Raw genomic sequence first — 23,402 nt, forward strand, 5'->3', positions numbered from 1 at the left:
CTGGTCAGTCTCGAACTGCCCTTTCGATAAACGGTGCGTATTGGCCACTGGCCTCACAATCATTAACAATGTTTATCTCAGCATAAATATCCCACTATTGCCTACTACGGAATTGACACATACATAGGTGTCATGTAACAATAATATATATTATTGTTACACCATAAATCTGGATAATTCAGATATTCGGATTTCATGCCCATCACTAATTTTTTATTACTCACACATATCCGATTTGTATATTGTGCCCATTTACGAGAAATAATTTTTAATTTTGGTACCAGTTTTTAGTGTCCACGTCCACTATTAAGAGGTTATAACTCTTATTATGTGCATACATTTTTGTCGAGGAATTTAAAAGTGTCCACTATTAAGAAGGGTACACTATTGAGAGGTGTCCATTAATAGAGGTTTCACTGTACCTACATTATAACAATTTTAAAAATGCATTTGTTTCTACACTACCATTAAGGTAAAAATCTAGGTGCATTTTTTCCTATGGTTTCTCTGGTGGTTCTAATGCATATGTAGTTAATTGTCATCACATATAGTAATCTAATCATCAAAACAAAGTACCTAGATATTTTAATACTATGTTCGTATCCATACGACTAAAGAGGTAAAGTGATAAAAATTAAAACTTATTATATTATCTATACATAATTATTATAAAAATACATTGAAAAAAAGTTTTTCTTACTTAGGTTTAACTGGCTTTAGAGCTTTTATATAATTATTTTTACCAAGAGATTTTACTAAAAACTATGTTTTGATAAAATGTATTGAGATTTTCTATGCAAATAATTTATAATTATATATTATAATTTATAATATTGTCTTGGATTTAAAATTTGCATGGAATAATTAAAATTTAAGTTTATAATAAAAATAGAAGAAAGTAAATGGTAAAGTGGATGTGGAGTGTACTACTTCGTTATTGAGGAGTGTGCCACTGTAAGGTGTTAAATTTAAATCAATGATAAATCTTTGTAGGTATATGAAAAACGGTTCCGGGTAATAGTAGTTTACATCAGACTATATTAGGGTGAACATTTTAAGAAAATAAAAAAAAACAGAACAGTTGTTCCCCCCCCCCTTTTTCCACCAAAAAAACCTTTCCATACACATTCATATTATGCACACAACTGTAGAGTATAAAAGTTCAAATCTGTGTCATATCACAAACAATTGTGTTCTGATTACTTTATCCTTTTTGAATTAACTAACAAGAATAAGGAATATTACATCATCAGCTATCTTTATTATTCACTTTCCACTCTTTTTTCTATACTTTTCTGAAGACCTTATTGAATTTAACAATATCAGGTACTTCAAAACATTCATGAAATTTAAAGTTAAATGTTTAAAGTTTTTTTCGCAATAATTATTTCATTTAATGGTTTCGATATTAAAATGGAATTTTTTATTTGTCCATAATACATTTATTATTTACAATATTCTTTCTACTGATGCATTTGTTCCAGGAATAGTCAATAATTCAAAAATTGTTGAGTAGTTATTGATAAATGCTTTTTTTCTCTAGCGTTTTAATATATCATACCATTTTTCTGTCTCATGCTTATCGTTAATTTAATTGTTCATTGGTATCGATTTTTGATCCTCGTTCCACGAAAACTTTTATCTATTATTCATAACTTTGGTTTTAAAATTGTTTTAGATTTGTTTCATACATTGATTTCTTTTTAAGGTATAATGTAATAATATGGAAAAACGGGATTAAAATGGGGCCCCTTTCTAAAAATGGAATAAAAAAAATGTCTCGTTTGATGGTAGTCGTGAGTGATGACAATGAAATATGATGATCTAAAAAGGGACAATCCCGTTTTAAATGGGACGTCTGGTCACCGTAGATTAGAAACAGACTACTGTTTGTAATTTGGTCGGCTGAATTAATTTTTGCTGAAAATACTTCATTGGAAAATGAGATTGTGTGTTTAATAAATAATAATAAACTTAATAAGTTTCAATACTCACGATTTTTTTTTTTTTTTTTAATTACAACAAAATTACTATTTTCATATAAATATTTAATTTCATAGAAATTTGAACTTAACATTTTTTTATATATTTTTTTCAGTTACTATGAAAACTACCAGGAATTTTTATTTTTGATTCTCTAAAATATTAACTATATACCATTTGCCAGTAAAAACAACTTCAAAGTTAAAAATAATTTTAACTTTTTCAAAAGGCGATGACTGATAGAAAAAAACAATCATTGTTTTAAGAAATTGCATTCATCACTCCGCTCTAATTTCAAAGTATTTAATGTATTTAACCGGTTTTTTAAAATAACTTTTATTATTTTATTTAACAATAATAATAAATTTAAAAACTATTTGAATATTAACTTCTATAAATGTGAAAAGAAAATAGAAATATGGCGGCTGATTTTAATCATTCTACTCCTGTTTTTTATTTAATAATTTAAATAAAAAATTGTAAGAAGTTTAAAATTTTTTCAAATACATTTTGATAAAAAAATTAATAATTAGATATAAATGATTGAAAAAATTTAATACAATATCCCATATATTAAGTTGTTTTTATATATATACAATGTGAATGTGCTTGGTAATATGAGGAGACAGTCCGTCTCTACTTAGAATATTTCTTTGTATACAATAATATATCATTGAATTACAATTTACCATATACATTTCAGTAATTTAATTGAAACGTATGTGTATTATTTCAAATTTCAATGATGATCATACGAAATGTTTGAAGTAGGTAATTCTATTAAAAAAGATTTTCGTATGGTGACATATGCGCGTAAAAACACATTAATGTAAAACCAATTTTTCTTATTTCTGTTAGAAACTAAATTATATATTTTTTAATAAATATGTATAAAATAACAACTTAATTTAAGTAAAAACACCATTAAACTTTATTTCGTTCAAAATTAATTTAAATACAAAGTTTCTCCAATCTCTATAGTTTATAATATATCTTACTAAAAATTATTTATTTATTATTTTATTAAAGGACACCTCACAATTACTGTTTTTGTTTTTTATTTAAGAAGCTTATTTTAGGCAATTTTAATAGAATTGTCAAGAATTAAAATGTTTAGTTTTAATTATATTTAATGAGATTATATAGAAAAACAGTTAAGTGCAAAATAAACTTACTAATACCTACTTATTTTATTTACAAAACATTTACCAAATGTTCAGACTACTTAAAAGAGAACTTAAATTGTACGTTATTACGTTTTTATGTTTTTCGTATCAATACTCAATAATTTTTAGCAAAAAAACGAAAGAATAAAAATAAAATTAATTTATATGAATGAATAATTTGAACAGTTATTAAATTATAAAAAAAAATAAAAGCCCTACTACATACGTCATACATACATTTTTTCTATATTATGTTTAGTAAAAATTTGTAAGGTTACTGTGAATATAATATTTAGTTTCCGTAAATTTGTCTCATACAAAACTATTTTTATGGATAAATTAAGAGCGGTGTGGTGTAATCCTAATTAATTAGGATTAATCTAAAATTATTTAATTAATTTAAAATTGTGTTGTATCAACGACTAATAGTTATATAATTAATATTATGTATATATTGTATGTATACACACACAATAATTTGCGTGGACATGTGATCATGATATGTTAGTTATTATACTATTAATTATAGAATAGTCTGTCTATAATCAATGTTATATTACTCATTACAAATTAAAGACTAAAATAAATATGGATAATATACAAGCATATTTAAGTATTTAATAGAATAGAATATTTACAAAATAAAATATGTGTTTTAGAAACTGTTTAATATACCTATGATCAATAGGTATTTATAGGTTATAGTAATATATTAACATTATTTTTGACTTATAAAATAAGGGATTAATATGTCTATGTGGTACATTAATTTAAAATATCCTAATTTTTTTTTTGTAAAAATGTATTTTCTTAATAGTTTATAATATGATTAAGAACCGGGTTTTTTATGCACACAAATCTTTAAAATATACTCTAAAAATACTGTAATATGCTAAAAAATATGAATTTATTACTAAATATGCACTAAAAATTGAATCGAAAATATTTTATTTAAAATTATGTTAAAAATAAGTATTAATTAATTAAGTAGGTATTAAAAAAGGTATAAAAAAGTATTTCGTCATCTTCGCTATTTAACATTGTTTATCTTCAATCTGGTAAGTGTCGTTTAGTATATTTTTCAAGGTAAACACGAAGAGATAGATTTTATAATTTAAATAAAGAAATATTAGCAGTATTAAAAGCCTGGCAGATATCTCCATTAAAATTATCCACGTTCATATTAGAAATAAAACTTGGTTTTGTATTTTTAAATTTGATTCTTTGAGTTTTAAATTGTTCTTTGTGACTCCAATTGGTTTTTTTTACTTTAAGCATTTTAAAGTTACGAATTAAAATTATATCAAAAATCACTAGTCACAAAATCTGACACAATTTTAAACGTAAAACGCATGACACCGATTGATCGGTTTCCGTGGAATATTTAAACTCAATTATATAAACAACGAATTTATCTATATTAATATTATATTTATGTATATATATATATATATATATATATATATGTTATATACTCATATGTCATCTAACATATTATGTTAGGAAATAACAAACGGTAGTAATTTTATCGATATTCTGCGGCTGTGAACATTAAAATACGACGAAAAACAAATATATGTGTTATCAATAATAATATGCACTATTAAACCACAAATATGTATTTAATAGGTAAAATCGTTGAATTATGCAAAATATGTAAAATACAATTAATGTTATTTTAATAAAAATGATCTAAATCTGGGAAAATTTTCATCAGATTCCAAAAGCTTATTCCAGTATATCATATATGCATTTGCATATAAATCCGGTCTCTAATTATGACGGTGCGAACAAATAATAATTTTAATATTTTACACTCTAATAATTATTGTATCAAAAAGTTGCTTATTTATTATTAATTTTTTTAAGTTATTGTGACATACACTATTTGATTGAATCTCCATATGTTGGTAGGTAAAACATACACGATTCCATTATTTTTGTTTGGGCGAAGACTGACCAACAGATCGTCTAAAAATATAATATTTTTTTCTTATTAAAATCAAATTTTGTACATTATTAATTCATCTACACACTGGACAATATTTACAAAAATATTTATTTTGGAAAACAATTATAGTAAATATATAATGTTAGGTATTTACCTAAAACCTTGAATAATACTTCTTGATCTCATTCCAGAAGTTGCATCAAATGTCGGTATCGTTGGATATGTAAATTCACTATCTCTAGTCATCGCCATTTGTTTTGGATTCATTGTGTTTGCAACTTTTGAACTTTTTTTATATTTATACCACCAATATTCAAAAGCTAACGTAAAGCAAGCTAGTCCAATTCCAACAAATATAACAATAAAAACTCCACCTATAGTAAGCAAAAATGTTATAACAAAATAAATACATTTTATAAATTACTTAATATCGTATTATTACATTTTAATCTGAACAGGTTAGAATAAGTTGGTATCTATTGACTTATTTATACCTAATAGCTATTGGTATACTTATTTTATATATTAGTTTATTATGTATAAATAAATAAATACAAAATTAAGTTTTAAGAAGTACGAACGTGAATCCCAAAAGTTATAATATCACAGTTTGTATATGTAATAAGTATCTATATACTATATTAATAAAATTGTTGAGTAGGTGGTACACATGAAATCTGGGTTATAGAGATCTGGGTTACATTTGAGTATTATTTTGTTGATAGAATTAAGAATAAAATATCTAATCAGGTATTTTAAAGTATAAATAGTTAAATAGTACAATAGGTTAAATTAGTTTTGTTTTATGTACTGCTCTAAGTGAAATTTCGATGTAGGTAATACTTATTTTTAAAAATCATTTATTTGTCGAAATGTAATCAGTGTTTGTCTAAAAATAAATGATCCTCATTTCGAGTTTATCCTGTAATATAATTAATTTTGTTTTAACTTATAATAGGTGATATATGATTATACTATAGCATCTACATATATTACCTATCTAATACCTAAGTGATCTAAAAGTTAAATATTAGAATATTCATAAATATAATATGCATATAGCAGTAAGCATACAATGAAAATTTTCTTTTTTCTGTAAGATCGATGGAGTTTTTGGAGACATTACTAAACTTACAGCCGTTGTAAGAGTATAATATAGATAATAACGTATAATGTTGTAGTATTTTTTTGTTTTGTTTAATTTTGTTTTGCTTAAATAAATATTGAAAGTAAATAATGTTAAATATAAAAATATTAACGTGCAGTAGAAAAATTATATTTTCATGCATACATTCCTACAAAAAAATACTTATTATGTTCCTTTAATTCGTTTATAAATATCTACCTACTTTTGTCTGGTTTTTTTTTTTTTAATGAACTTTTTGTTTTTTTTTAATTCGTATACTTCAGTAGGTCGGATATTAATATTATTATTGACGAGTGTATTTGATGAAAATACGTTTTATTTGATGTTTAGTATCTTACTATGCGTTAAAATATATTTAGTCTTTGACTCTTCGTGTAACGGATAAAAAAATGAATATTAATTATTTTTTAGGTATAATAATATGTGTTAGTGAAATTATTTTTTTGATGCTATTATAGACGAATTTTCATCAACTTTATGACCCGGCTAACGTGCTATCACTTTTTTTTACGCAACAAATGTGTCAAGTAAAAATATACAACCTATGTTATGGATACTGATGCCATCAGATTGATTATCTTGTTTTTCACATTGTATTCTTTCTGGGTTCAGATTCCACCAAGTCTCTTTTAATTTTTCTAATTTTCGTTTATTGAGTAATAATAAAATTGCATTATTGAATTGATCTTTTAATGGAGATCCTTGTTGAACAGCAATAGCATATGGTTTTCTAGAGAATTCGTCGCCGACCATTTGTAAATGGCAATCTATCATTACTTGATATCTAATGTCTGTAGCGTCTCCTAAAATAGAACAATATTTTCACTTTAGTATTAAAAATAACAACGCTTTGAATTTATTACTCGGATTTTAATTTATAGTTGTACATCTTTAAAAATGAGATACCTAAATAAGCGAATCCTTCACTAGATGATTTAGAACTTTGAACTCTTTCGATTGCCTCTTCTAAAGTATTAGGTAGTTTAGCCTCTTTCATTGCTTGCCACATTTTTGTGTATTTGTCACTTACTGGATAATCCCAAACAGCTAATTTCGCTCGTTCTACTTCACTCAAACTGTCATTTAAACTCATATCTTTCCATATTCTAAAATTAGAGAATTAAAAATATTTGACATAGTTATTATTTTGATGTATAGTGTTTTTTGTTGTTGTAACATTTTAATACGTTTTAAACAGGACTTTGTTATTAAAACTAAAATAGTCACGACATAATAACGTCTTAGGTAGTTAGCTTTATTAAAGTGTTATTAACATAATATTATTCACGAGAAAAGTGTAAAAAAAGTCTTGTGTAATATTTTATTTGTTAAATAAGTGCATTGAATTTTTTTTATTAATTAAACAGTTGGATGTATTAAATTTTTTAAAAACTATTAGTACTCAACTCATAAAATCGTGTTTCAATGTCGGCCATTCTTTGAAAATAAGTCATTGCTGATGAACCATTCAGTGGAGCATATTGTATTTTATATTGTTTGGATAAATCATCCAATGATTCTACTGGAGTGTCCAATCGAGAAACTGTTAGGAAAGCTGCTAAATTAGCAGTATAAGATGCTATAATTATAAATCCGAAAAGCCACCATGTAGCAGCAACTAGTCTGCCGGAAAGATTTTTGGGAGCTTCACCCCCGCCCTAAAATAATTGTAAAAAAAAAAAACAATTGTTAAGTCTTTATAACTAAATTACAAGTGTCAATGACAAAAATGCGAATTTGACTTAGATGTTGAGTTATAAAATTAAAAGAAATGATTTATATACATTATTATCCAATTAATACCTATTATTATTGTAATTATAGATGAGATTTAGTATATTTTAAAAATTTATTGTATATTTGGTAATATTTTTCAAAAATATTTTACTTAATAATGACAAAATTGTTAAAATATATTTAAGAGTCAAATACTAAGCTAAATTAAGTAAGCTAGATGAAATAAAAAATGATTTGTGTAGAGCCCATTGGGACATAGACTTAAAGGTTGGATTAGGACATATAAGTTGCCTAAGAAGAATTGATTTTTAGTATTTTTATTTGCTGTCTTCAACTGACAGTTGAAAGAAAAAATGATTTTCCGGGGAAGCTTGATTGATGAAATCAACGTAAAAAAGGAATGATAAGACAACTATTTTATAATTTGTGTCGAGAATTATTGTTGAAGCTGTTATATTATAGCTATTTATTATTGATTGTATTGAGAGATCTGTTACAATAATCAATGGTCGAGAGTTTTGTTCGTGAGTTTTGGATATGATTTTTTTGTGGTAACCGCTATAAAAACTGCCGACACAAATGTTATTTTACAGTTAGATACTGTTTTTTAATTCTTAAATATTTAAAAAGTAGTTTTAAATTTTAGAAATAAATTTCTTTTTCATTTATTTTGTTAGTTTTAACTTGGTTATTGCTTATTGTTTACGAAAGTAAGTATTACCTGAGGAGTTAAAGAAGTCATACAAAACCATAAACACTCTTTTAAGTTGAATTCTCGTTTTTCTTCGTCATCTTTATATTTATTTCTATTATTTTGATAACTATATGGGCTCCATCGATCAAATACCCACATTAAAAAACTAATATAAAAAAAATATTTATAGCATGAGTTCACATTGAAATTTCATGTGTATTATTAAATATTTATATCTACATTATATAAATGTATAATGTATATATATACGTATTGATGGATCTGTTATATATGTCATTCACCTGGTAAAAAAGTAAGCACCAAGTATACACATCCATACATCGTTTTCTAGAACTGTAAGAAATTTAAACAACGAAGTTGGCGTTTGTGGTTTTTTCATTAGAATTGTTATTCCGACTAAATCGTAATAAGGAACCGTAAAATCCACAACATTTTCTCTCTCAGCCATAACTGATAGAGAACCCAATGCAATATCAGCTCTCTAATAAATTGAATTACAATAAAAACGAATGTATAATTGAATTTTAAATTAGGTATGTATACCTTTTCGACGAGTTCTTTAATCATCCCGTTCCATTGTCCATTTTCGTCCATATTACCTGAACAAATTAAATATTTTGTATGAGTAATATAATAAAACTATTTTTGGTTTTATTATTACAATATTTTTAAATTTACCAAAATTGTTGTCTGGTGCTATATAGATTTCGTACTCAAAACCAATTAATTTTCTAATTTCTTCGATTAAATCAATACAATAACCTTTAAACTTTACACCTTTGCCATCTTCGTCATCAACTTGTATCATAAATGGATTTTGCTGAAACAAATCACTTATGTAATATATACAAATGCAAAATCATATCAACGCTTAAATGAATACTTATAAATTATAATAATAATCATCATAATTAATTGAACGTATGCATAAAATTGTACTGAATAGTGTAAAATGTGTGTACAGTGTACTGTATAGCTATAAATATTATTTACCAACACAGTGACTACTCTGTATACAGTGACGGCAGAAAAATGTGTCATGTTTGCGGCATCTTTTACAACGATCGGCGAATTAAGACTTGCCTTCCACGAGCCCACGTTTTCAGCACTTACTGATTGACTGTTTAAAACTGTTACTTTTTCTAATCTCATTGTAAATTCTTCATAACTGTGCCCATTTGTATCTATTAAAAATGGAGCGTAAGAGGGTGGTTCTGTCATCTTAAAGTAACAAATACATAATATTTAATTAGTAAATACAAATAACAAAATATTAAAGACATTTTGATTTTTAATTATTTACATCTTTTAAATATCTTCTTAAATCGACATTTCTTCTTGGAAGTGGATTTTCTTCATTGTATTCATCGCATGTAGTGTAGGTAACATTAGCTGGCCATTCACCACTATTCATCATCGATCTATAAATTACATTAACTAAAATAAATAAACCGTATTTTTAAATGTTAATATAACATTATACGGATTGTTAGATAACCATATTAAATTTTAATAATATTTTAATATAAGGATCTTCCATCCGGTCTGCATTGTCTTTATCCGAGGCCCGTGAACATATTTTAAGCATAGCGTATACTTTAAATGTATTTTTTATTATTTAATACATATTTATATTACGAATGCAGTCCATTAAATTTAACAAAAATAATGGTGGTCCGCGGCCTAAAAAAGGTTGAGGACTCTTTGCTTTAATAGCAATGTTTATAGTTTGAATTTATTTTAGTTTATTCTATAATCAATACGTATGAGCTAATACTTCTTTGTCTATATTATAAAATTATATTTATAATTATAAAGATAAATTATTTTACTTGAAACAGTTATGTAGATTTATAATTTATATTTTGTTACCAGATGATGTATTAATGTATGCAATTAGTATTATGATTGATGAATATTATTATTATACCTGATTGCTAACAAGGATCGGTAGTAAAAATCAAAGTAAAATGCTGCTTTCAGTTCTGGTGTTGACGTTAAACCATATGTTGTTCTTAAATTTGATAATTTTTCTCGACTTGCAGCATCTGGCTCAGGTTTTACAAATAAAATAGTAGCATTAGAACAGCCACATTTGAGTGATCCTTTATCCTATTTAAAAAATAGATACTTGATTCAACCTGTAATTTAGTGTATTAATTTTTTCAATTGATACTACAATTTCTTGTAATTTTATATATTTAAGATATTGAATATAATAAATTTTGAAACCATGATAAACTTTTGTGTATTTTGATTTATTACTGACGATATTAAATGTTCTATAATGATAATATATTTAATTTTAAATGTTTGAGAATTTAGAATTCATGAAGTAATAGTATATGTTTTATGTAAATACGATTTTCTATAGATTATAATATTTTATTTAGTTTATAAAATAATTAGAATGATTTTCAGTCGTAAGTAGATATCTTCTGTCAGTCAGCACCTATCACATATACAACATAATATAAGCATTTAGTCATATTCTATTGCCAACTAATTATATCTAAGATGAAAAAATAGGTTTGAATTCACAGTAAAATCTTCTTGAGAAAAACTTTTCGACTTTAAATTTTTACTTACTTAAGTACCATCAAAGTTTGTTGAATATAGTTTAATTTATAAATTGTCATACTTTATGTTGGGTACCCGAAGAAAAAATTAAACAAGTTTAAAAGTTTTAACTAGATCTTAAGTAAATTTCACAGGAAATTTTAACATTTATAAAGTTAATGATATTATTTTGCACTAAGTGCGTAATAATTTAATATATTTTGAAATTATATTTATATATTTACAGGAATTTTTAGTGCACAGTTTTTAAAATTTATAATTTATAACTATTTATTTTTATTTAAATAATTTTGAGTACTTTAAATTATAAAAATATAAAAAAAATATTGCTCACAATAAATTAAAATAATCTGATTATTAAATAATATGCACTGGATTATATAAGTATTTTTGTTTCCGAGTTATTTACGTATGTATATTTTATATTTTACCTGTGTAATGACATGCCATGCATATTTTCGACCAAATAACTTATTGGAATTGGCGTGGTCCAAAACTGATTTAATGATTGATAATTTTCCCAATACAAAAAAATTTACTATGTCTACATCACGGAATCTGGTCAAGTGTAGCTTAATGCTGGTAGTGTCATCAATAGCAGCTATAATATGTCTAGTCGGAATATTTTGTAGTAACGATTTATACTTGTGATCCATTACTAGATTACATAACATTATTACATTTATATTATTTAAAATATTAATTACATCAAGTATAACTAACGCTTTAAATTATCAGAGTATTATGAACAATTATGAAAAATATTTTTATGATAAAAGTCATTCAATTTACGTATGAAGAAAATCAGGTAAATAATTAGTTTAACATAAAAATATAATGGGTATCATAATTATTTTATGTTTATTTTAAAATTATTGTAATTGTCCTAGAGCATAGGTATCTATATATTTTGGTTCGATAAGATCAATGTTACATTAGTATGCAAATGAAAAATGTATTCTGTATTTACCTATAACAGTACTTATAGTAAAATTGTAGTTTTAAAAAGTAAAAATAATATTATAATGTAGGTACATGTTTATTTGGTAAATTTTTGCATCATTGTGATATAATTCCATTTTATATTTATATTTTACTAAAAATAATTAAATGATACGATACTTCAAAATGTTTTTGATTTATATAATCTAATCAAAAATTATTTTGAAATGATATACTTGAGAAACAATTGTTGTTTATGTGTTACAAAATATGTCATGTACATATATGTATATATATATATATATTCTTATGCTATTATTTATATTAATATATTTATGCTCGTTAAAAATAATAATTTATTCGTTTTCGATTTTCCTGTATATCATATTAAATTTTTATTGAATACCTTATGTAGTTTATACTTTACATACCGAATGTATCATCAAACATTATGCCAGCATTTGTTATATTTTGTGCTACTACAATACTTCTTATTATTTCTGGTATAAGGTCTGCAGGTGGATTAATTTGTATCAGATATTTTTGTTGTTCTCCGTCTAAATTTCTCCATTGTCTTAAAAATAAAATGATGTTTATTAATTATTCTCAGAAAATAAATTTTAAATGTAATACCATTATTATTTTAGATTAAAATTGTTGGAGGCAATGTAGTTAAATGTTTTATGTTGGCTAGGAATATTTCAAAAATTAAATAATACATTAACTTTATTTCAAATAAAAAATTTGAATGTAAAACATATTTTTAAATTTTAAAAATTTAATTATTATAGGTTTTTATAACTTAAAAAAATAAATAACGGGTAATGTTTTACATGTTTTTAATTGTACAATGTCATCAATGTCATTTAAAATTTTTTTCCTTTACATAAGTTGCAAATTTGAGATTTAATTAATTTTTGTTGACAATAATGACAACACAAATTAAGATAATCATTTTTTAAATAACCAATCAAATAAATTATTCCATTTTATTCTTGGATATATGATACTTGGATGTGTGTTTTTATAAGTAATTTACTTATATCTTTAGGTACCTATATATTGATTATGTTGAGTAAATCAAGTTCCATTGACATTGATTTTTGTAATATAATAATTATTACAGTCATATATTATATGATTTTTTAATACTAAATTTAACCAATTACCTTATATCACCATTTTGTCCATATGATGCACTAACAGTAGGCAATGCTAAAGCAGCAGTAAATGATTTTACAGCTTCTGATGCAACTCCATTAATTGTTGTGTCAATGACCAGATGTGGTGGTTTATTGTTGCGAATGGATGCATTATAGTTTACACAAACTACATTTTTAAAATGGTGTTAATGAGTGTAAATTGTATTTATATATTTATGTTGTTGGCTATAGCAGTTTTACCAATACAGATATATGACGTTAGTTTTGACAAAATAAAGTTTTTTTCGAGTTGTGTTTATAATTTTTACGAATGTAAAAGTTGTTAAATACATAGTTGTATATAAGATGGAAGAGTGAGGAGTAAGAAAAAATAACGAGTTATAGAGAATTATCCAGGAATAAAATATATTGGGTACTATCAAGAGTCGAAGATTACAATGGGCTAGACAGTAGACACGGTGGCGAAGTCATCCAACATTTTTATAAACGATTATGGAAGATAATCCACAAGAAAAAATACTGTTTGGAAGTTCCCGTTTGAGACAAAAAAGATAATATTAAAACATGATATAAAATTACTGAATAAAGGGAAAGGCTTGGAGACACAAGTGACTGATAGGGAAAACTGGAATTATGGATATGTAACGGTATGGTCTTAATTCTCGATAGACAACAAAAAAAAAAAAAATATTTTTACATAAATGGTAAGTATTACTAATTGGTAATGTAAATATATGAATGGTCAGTTTTTATTTATTTTTTCAAGTTTATGTTATCAAATTTAATGATAAAATATCAACGATTGCAGTGATTATAATTTTCATATTATTGTTTAAATTGATTTTTCAAGTTAAAATCATATTCTTACCAGTGGTTAAATTGAAAAATAGTAAAAAATAAGCGCAATGTTTGTTTTTATAGGCTTATTAACTTATAAATAATAAAGACAACATTTGGAAAGAATAATAAAAAAAGAAAAAGAAAAGCTACTATTTCTTATTTATCTATGAAGTAGAAACAGTAATAATATAATAGTTTCTAAAGCATATTTTTATTTAAATTAAATTTCTTTATTCTTGTAACTACTGATTTGCTAACTATGTGTTTACGATAATAAGATCAGTTTTTGAAATAAACCAATCTATTATTATAGTTATTGACAATATGTAAATCACTTTTCTTATTAAAAAAACATATCTATCTATTGAATTTTTATAATTTGACACAATATTATGTTATTTTACAGACTATCTACAATATTTTGATAGTCCATGAATGTATTTATTATTTTAAAATGTATAAAATATGATTTATGAAGATAAATATTAAATGTATAACTACAAAATAAACCAAATAAATTAAATCAGATTTTTTCAACCTTATGAATTTATATATCAGCATTAATTTAAGTTAAATAAATTTAGTATGAAAAGAAGTAAATTTAAATATTTTGTTATTATTATTGATCTATTAATATTTATGTTATTTTATGGATAATATGAAATATTATTGTTGTAAAAATAAATATTTTGAAAATGATTGGATTTATAGATGTACGTTTTAAATTATTTAAATGTAATATCATACGTGTTTCTAATATAGCTGAAGCATCATCTCCACCAATTTTTACAGAATATAAACCATCGATCATCAATCCAACCCTAGGATTTCTTCGGATATAATTCAATGCCACATTCAGAGTCTCTTCAGCTACTTCATTAGTTCGATCATTGATAAAGACTATTGGAATCCCCAAATTATTTAATATTTTATAGTTTAAATAACAAAACATATATTTTTTTTATATTAAAAATTTTATTAACTTACGGATATTGACTGTCTGTAAATTTTGTGACAAACCTATGTTAAATAGATTATTAATCAATAATAAAATTGTTATTCCTTGCACTGGTTTATACATGGTTAACATCTTACTACAATTCTGAACTGAATTATTTTTTATTTCGTTAATTCATAAAAAAACCTTTTTTTTCAAGAACCATTGTTAACAGTCACCAAGGGATACGTTGGTCAAAACACTATTAAACTTGAATGAATGCTTGTTTGGTAAAAACAAATCAAATTAAAAATTTCATTTATATATTTTAATACAACTATTTTTTTTACATATAATACTAAGAAAATATAGAATTATAAACAGGCTCTAGAAAAAGGATTAATTTAAACTAAGTATATTAAAAAAAAAAAAAAAAACCGAATAATTTTATTTGATTAGTTAATCAAAACATTGGGAATATATAAGTATTTATAATTACAATAATAATCAAAATGGAGTTTTTTTAGTTAATAATGTATTAAATAATTAACATGTTATTAAACTATATATTTAGTTTTGAAAGAATAATAAGAAGAATATTAATATTATAAAACTAATAACTATCATTAATAATTTTGATTTTACTACATTTTGTGAAGTCTGTATTAATTTAATTATACAACTAAGAAACTTATACTATTGTAATTTATGAATAATTAAAAACAAAATAAAAATTATACTACTTTTGACAGTTGACGTATATCATTGTTATGTTAATATTTACATTTGATAATAGTTATAATTAATTAAATTTTAAAACAAAAGAATTTACATACAAAATTTATAATTCATTGTTATTTTTTCAACCATTTGTATAGTAAGTAAGAATTTAAAATTAAATTATTGAGTATACATAGTAGCTATATAATATTATATAAAATATTTAATACGATATTATGTGTATCGTATTTTATTTGAATTGAAGTATTATGATGTATTATATTATTTGCTGATTGATAGTTTTGATATTGTTAAAGTTAAATAACTACACTTAATTAGACATAAGACACGTTATTAAATAACATTTTCTTTGCAATCACTTTTATTTTAACTCATGTTAGTTAGTTTACTTATTTATGAATTACAACAAAATATAATTAATATGTATGCTTATATATATTTACAATTATAAATGTACGTTTGTTTTGAATAAAATAATAATAACTAAAATAAATGTTTAGTAAACTCATCGAGAAAAGCGCCACAACGCGTTGTGCTGATGCCATAGCAACCATTTTCTGTTTGTGTGTGGTACACGACCGAGATGCTAGAGGTCTGCGTCAGCTTCACCTGTCAGTCTTTTCGGAGTGTTTTGCCCAAAATGACCTAAAAGTCAAGAGGACAGTAACTTGTACATTTGATTTATTAATTACGTATCGGTAAGTTTATTTATTTATTTATTAATAGATTTAAAATGAGTTAATACTTAAAAATATATTATTCAATATTTGAACAATATAATAGATACAGATTTAAAATATATTTATTTCATTTGAGTTTAATTAATTTAATTTTTTTTTTATCTTAATATTATTAACTAATTATTATAGAATGATAAAAATAAAATATAAGCGTAGGTAGTATTAAATTTTTTATGAACTAAATGTATAAATATTATCTTAATATCGATCATTTAAATAATTTTATGGTCTATAATTGTAATTTTTCTTATTTTATAAGAATTTTAATTTTAATTTTAAAATTTTAAATCAATATAAATCAATTTAATTTATATATTATACATATCACATATTTAACTTTTATTTCAGTTGTGTAAATTCACTTAAAGAATTTTTCTAAATTTTAAGAAATAAGGATTATTCTGAAGACATTGCTTAAAAATTGTGTATAATTTAAAAATTCTGTATTGCTTCTATACACATGCAAATAATACATTAATTGAAAATCATAATTTTTAAACAGTAGGTAAGTTAAATTAGTTAAATTGATTTTTTTTTTAAATAAGTTAAAAATTGTTGTTTTTTGTACGTTTTCGTAAAATACACAGCTATATTCCAAAAATAACTTGTTTAAATTAATTATTTTTATGATATTATTAGGTAGATATTCATTTATTAATTCTGGATATAGTATACATTTATTATGATAAAAAGATAACAAATGATCTTGAAAATATTTTTGTGTTTTTATCATTTATAATTGTACAGATAGTATATTTATTAGTATGTGGTTAAATGCTTCAAAAAAATTTTGATTTTCCGAGTAAAAAAAACTGTATTTATCTGAGATTGGACTAAATTATAATAAATTAAATTTTAACGAATAAGGTATTCTATGGAGTTCATGTATATCTATAAACATAATTTGTATTTATTGAATATGATAATAACTCTTGTAAAATGTAATTAAATAAGTAAGATTAGTATCAGTAAAGTAATATAATGTGATTAATCTACATCAGTCATATTTTATCATATATCAAAAATTCATATTTTATGAATATTTCAAATAAACTATTGAACTTTGGTTTTAAATTTTAGACTTTAATAAGTATTTATGGTGATGATAATATTTTATTTTTTAGTTGCTGTTTATTATAAACCAAAAAATATTATATTTATATCGGAAATATGGTTATAAGTGATTTTATGCTTATGGAATATTTATTTTTATTTTTATGGATTCTGTTAATCAATTTTGGCAGATATTTAAAAATTTTAATATTAAAAATATAAATAATTTAGGACATTTAAATTAATATACATTTTTTAAGTATAATTTTGTATAATTTTTATAATATAAACATTACATAAATGTACAAATTAAAAGAAACTATAACGTTTAATAAATAAAAAATATATTTTTATACCTCAAAAGATTTAATATTTTTGATTTTAAAAGTTTTTTTTATCTGAATAATCATATGAAATTAATTTTACATGGTTTTATTCTTTAATATTTGTACTTACTTAATTTAAAATTAAGTTTTATATTTAAAAAGGAAAATAAATATTTGCAATTAAACAAATGATGAGAATTTTATTTTAATTACATTTTTTTAGGATCGTAAAAATACCCTTAATATTTTGTTTAGGTTTTTTTTTTTGTCAAACTATAGTAAATATAATTATGTAGTTTTTAACTTGAATTCAATTCACTGTATTTTGTTTTATTAAAAATGATCTTATGGTACCATATATAGCTCATTTATCATTTTTATGACGTAAAATGTTGAAGCTATGCACTAATGCACACTTTCAACTTATAGTCATAATAAATTTACAATAAAAGTGACTGCAGGTTAATATAAATATAATTAATAGAAATATTTTTGGATAATCATAAATATTAATATAATTTATAAAATTCTAAAAAAAATTTTTTTAAATATTATAATAAATATAAAACCTCTCACTATACCGTGTGCTTTATGTTTACTTTGAAGTATGATTTTTTTAATAATATACATTAGATTTAGTTAAAATACAAAATATATTAATTTTATATGCACCATAAATATAAAAATAATAAGTTTGCGCATTTTAAATTAATTTTTAGACACTTTATAATAATGAAAAAAAAATATTGTTATTAGTTTATAATTTATTACTTATAAGAAGAAAAAATCTGTCTGGCATATAACTGAAAACAATTTGAAAAAATAAATGATATTGTTTACGGTAAAATCAAATGCATAAGTAATATACTCAAACAGTCTGTTTGAGTTTAAATTCTGTGTAGCATAATCTTCAAAATATACAATAACCTACAGAATTTTGCAATGTAGATACGAAATATTTTGTATTTGTAATTCTCCGCACCTAACATAATAACATAACCGTAACTATTACACCTTGATGTGTTTTACTAATAACTATACGTTAAACTCAGATTATATCTTATGACTGTCACAAGTCCCAAAACTTAATAATAATACAGCTGTATGTAATTTACATCAAAGTAAAAGTATATTGACTGAAATTGATTAAATGTAATTTTAATTAGCATCAAAATAAAGATACATAATTTATGTAACGCATAGATGAGTAGTATCTACTTGAAATTATTATTTGTATAAAAAGTAAAGTCGATTTATCGTAGGTCTGACTTTTCTACCTAATTCATTAGTAGTTGGACATATAATTAACAACTGTATATTTTCCGATGATCTGTCGTAAAAACTGAATAACTAATATTGTATCAAACTACCACGGCTTTGTGTTTCTACATTATAAAAAATATAATAAAATCCTGAAAAGTGAAAAGTAATTTGTTGAAAAGATATTTATTATTTTTAAATATGGGAAATATGAAATTATATCTAAAATTTATGTCGGTATAAATAATGAGAAAGAGGTACATGGTTCCTCGAAAATTATTATGCGATCATATTGAACAATTTATTTTTACTTTTTAGGTAGCTTTTTATACTTAAAAATTCTGAAACTAAATATTTATATGTAAATATAATTAAAAACATAGATCTTAAATGATATTTTTTCAACGAGTTTTAATAAAATTAATCCTCGATCTCATTCAACATTATTTTTTTTATCAAACTTATAAATTTATTATACTTAAATCGAGTAAAAACAAAGTTTATTAAATTAAATTTGCTATGAATAAAATAAAAACAAATTAGCCATTTGGCGACCTTCTTATGATCATTAATAATAACATTTTATGAAATATAAAATAATTATAATACTCTAAAACTTGAATATGTGAAATAAATATTATTTTAAACAATGTTCATTATTTATTATTTAATAAGAATTTAATGCTGAAAATAAAGTTTTAAAATTCTTAATTTATTTTTCAGAGGAAATGTTGACATAGATATTTTTATTTAAAACTGATAAAAAAAAAAATTTAAAAGGATATACGGGATGGATGGTTCAAAATACAGTGTGTATAGAATACCTACAGATAAGTAATATGATGTATTACAATACTTTTATTTCGTATGTATATTACTTAAATACACATGTATTGATTGGTATAATAATTTGTATCTAATTAAGTTATCACTCAAGAATATTTGTGACAATAACAATGACACGAACAGTACTAAAACTTTGCAGATTCTAGGTGATTAATTTAACTTAACACTCATTCTTAAAAAAAAAAATTAATATTTAAAAAAAACAATTTTTATATTTTTTAAGCCGTTAAGTAAAACATTTTTATAAAAAATATTTTTTATATTTATAGTTTTTTAATAGTAATATGTATTTTTAATTTTTTATTATAAAGCAGAATAATTTTTTTAGTACTTTTATACATAAAAATTCAATTTTGGATTAGTATTTTATGAGTTACAAATATTTAAAGTTTTTAAATGAGTGGGAATGGAGTAAAAGGTAGAGCTACACCGCAAAACGTTGGTCCACTAATCCACTATCGTCTAAATTTTAAATAATTTTAATTAATAAACTACTTATCTGAAATTTGATTTATGTAGATTAAAAAACTGCGAGTAACATATTCTACTTCAGATATATGAAATTAACAAAGTATGATGTTACTCAAAAGAGTAAAATACTTAAAAGTTGGTAAAAAATGTTAATGTTTACTGAAATAATAAGTATCTTACGTTAAATTGACCACTTTGTTTAAATATACAGAAACCATAAGTGAAATTTGGGACATTGTCAGATTATATTTAATTCGGAGAATAAAAATATCGTAAGAAATAACTCACGTCATGTTTACCATAGAAGGCCATTGTGGTATATGAATAGAGCGGATTTGGTAAATTGAGTTCTATTTTATCATTTTTTGGTAAACTGAGTCCCACCTGAAAAAAAAAAAACGGTAAATTAAGTCATGTCTAAAATATTTACTGTTGTAAATTAATAATATTAATAATTAAATAATACTATAAAATATATTATCAATAATAATAGTAAAACAAGTAAATAATGTCAAGTTTTAAATAAATAATAATTATAATAAGTAATGTGGTCAGTAATAACTAATAAATAATAGTTAATATATAGTCAACAATAAATAATATTGTTAATAATAAATAATACTCTTTAAAGTAAACGGATAAATATTTAAATGATACGAGCTTAATATAGTCAATTCTACTACTTATTTTATTATTCTTGTACTTCATAATTTGTTCTCTTAATGTATTCTATTTTTTATAGTGTATTTCGATATTATACTTAACTGAAATTCTTCAAATACAATAAAATATTATGTATCTTATTATTATATCGTTTTATCTTTATATCTCGCTTCGTGTGTAACCAGCTTAATGTACGACATTTATATAACAATTCATTAAAACGTATACCGCCTGAAATGGCGCAGTGTACCAATAACTCTGCAGGGTTTATATAAAAAAAAAAAAAATTTATATTATTAAAAGTGTGCTTAATAAAAAGGACAGAGTTTGATCATGATTCAAATAGGACTCAATTTCCTGCTTTAATTCTTATACGAAGGACTCAATTTACCAATTTTGAAAAACGATAAATTCATTTGGAACTTGATTTACCTACGCCTGAATAGAGTAGGGATCATTTTAGATGAGAATCTATGTAGTTTGCATGAGCATCTTCACTCACAAGTTGGTATTAGAATTGATTACGAAATACATTATTTAATTAATTAATTTTCAAACGTAATAATTATTTCAATTTTGAGAGTAAGTCACATCAATTGAACGATTGTTAGTATTGGTACGTGAGAAAGCTATCAATTTATACGGTATTGGACACTTTCGACTTTTAGACAGGTACTTTGTTAAACTGTATCTTTGGATCCAAAGAGTTTAGAACTCGTTTTTATATGGGTATAGATAGGGGTGAATTCTAACCTTAGATTTACATGGATACTGGTATATTTACAATATGTTCGGTACAATAAATTTATATAGCTATCGCGGAACGATGCATGTTAATTAGCAACAGACCAAATACATGTATCGACTAATATTCTTAACAAATTTTAATATTTTCAAATTAAAATTCAATACACGTATTTATGAGTTGATATGTTAGTTAAATATCTTTATTTTCGTGTAAACTATATATTATTTTATTTAGATAAAATTATAGGCTTTCGATAATGTGTGTAAGTATACAAGTTGACTCACCAACCATATTCACTTACCGAGATGGTGTTTTTTTTTTTTTAATTTAAATTATTCTAATTTTTATTTTGGAAATTTTTAAATATAATAAAAAAACTATATTTTTAATTGTTTCTAAGTTTTTGTACTTCTTAAGGAACGTGCTTCTGTTTTTTTAAATGAAGGTTTATTATAAATTATTTGGAATATAATTTTTTTTGAAAATGTTAATGTATGGTACAAAAATTGTGTAATAGCAAATTCGAACGAGTAAATTTCAGTTATCAAAATGTTTATATTAAAAATAATATAGTCTTAAAAATGGTTTCACAAAAATATAAAATAAATTAAATATTGTATCTAGTATGGATTATATTTGGAACAATTAAAAAAATCATAAATATTGATAGACTAATATCAATTATTAAAATATTCAAGTGGCCATTGGTCCCATACTTTCCAAACCTATTATCTTTAATAAATAAGTTAAATAAATCAAGAATTACTCGTTCAAAATTTTAATTTTAATACAATAAAATATTTGCTTAATAATTTACAGTAGAAAAGAGGTATTCAGTGGGTTCTCGTTTAAAAAAAATGAAAGTTCGTATCACAAACACTCCTTAAGTAGTACAAAAAAATCTTGAGAATTTAAAAATATTATTTTTAACTGATAAATATATTAAAAAAAATTAAAAATCAGCTTTTAAATAACTGTTATATTGAAAAAAAGGTTACGCTAATGTTTGTTGAAACGTGTACATCAATTGCGGCGAAAATTACGAGGAAAAAAATAATATGGGATTTCCAAAAAGATTACACATAAATTTTGTCGAACGATATTAAAGTACGTCTCGGCATATCAATTGCGCCAGCACCGCAGATGGTATATACTTTATAGGTTTTTATTACATTTACATGCGATAAAATAAGAAATTGATCACGGCGGCGTGATATCCAACCGAAAGAAAAACATCAGATTTCACAAAAATCATTTTACTTTTTTCCAAACGATCAGTATACGGAACGTGGTTCCGTAGTTCGCACGATAACCGTCCAGTAAAATACGGAATATCGAAAAAATCGTTAACTCGTTTCCTGCAACACTCTATTATCATAATACTATTATCTAC

General features: G+C 23.3%; 2 protein-coding genes across 2 annotated transcripts in view; one reads left to right on the forward strand and one right to left on the reverse strand.

Moving 5' to 3' along the window:
- Positions 1-4,840: 4,840 nt before the first annotated feature.
- On the reverse strand, positions 4,841-15,314 carry LOC112601048 (ionotropic receptor 25a). The gene is made up of 17 exons (XM_025348454.1): positions 15,212-15,314; positions 14,972-15,124; positions 13,391-13,550; positions 12,653-12,795; positions 11,711-11,937; positions 10,630-10,811; positions 10,003-10,120; positions 9,693-9,920; positions 9,378-9,519; positions 9,243-9,298; positions 8,981-9,180; positions 8,706-8,844; positions 7,655-7,905; positions 7,154-7,353; positions 6,790-7,050; positions 5,255-5,474; positions 4,841-5,120 (listed from the first exon to the last, which is right to left on the reverse strand). Exons 1-17 carry the CDS (start codon positions 15,312-15,314, stop codon positions 5,084-5,086), a joined length of 2,820 nt encoding a protein of 939 aa, XP_025204239.1. The 3' UTR covers positions 4,841-5,083.
- A 1,196-nt stretch (positions 15,315-16,510) lies between these two features.
- LOC112601084 (prolactin-releasing peptide receptor) overlaps positions 16,511-23,402 on the forward strand; it is a 97,814-nt gene continuing 90,922 nt past the window's right edge. The window contains exon 1 of the mRNA XM_025348511.1: positions 16,511-16,600. The gene's annotated coding sequence lies outside the window, so the exon portion shown is untranslated. The remainder of the gene's footprint in view (positions 16,601-23,402) is intronic.

This window comes from Melanaphis sacchari, unplaced genomic scaffold, assembly GCF_002803265.2.
Source record: "Melanaphis sacchari strain LSU unplaced genomic scaffold, SCAv2.0 Contig74_pilon_pilon, whole genome shotgun sequence".
NCBI classification, from domain to species: Eukaryota; Metazoa; Arthropoda; class Insecta; order Hemiptera; family Aphididae; genus Melanaphis; species Melanaphis sacchari.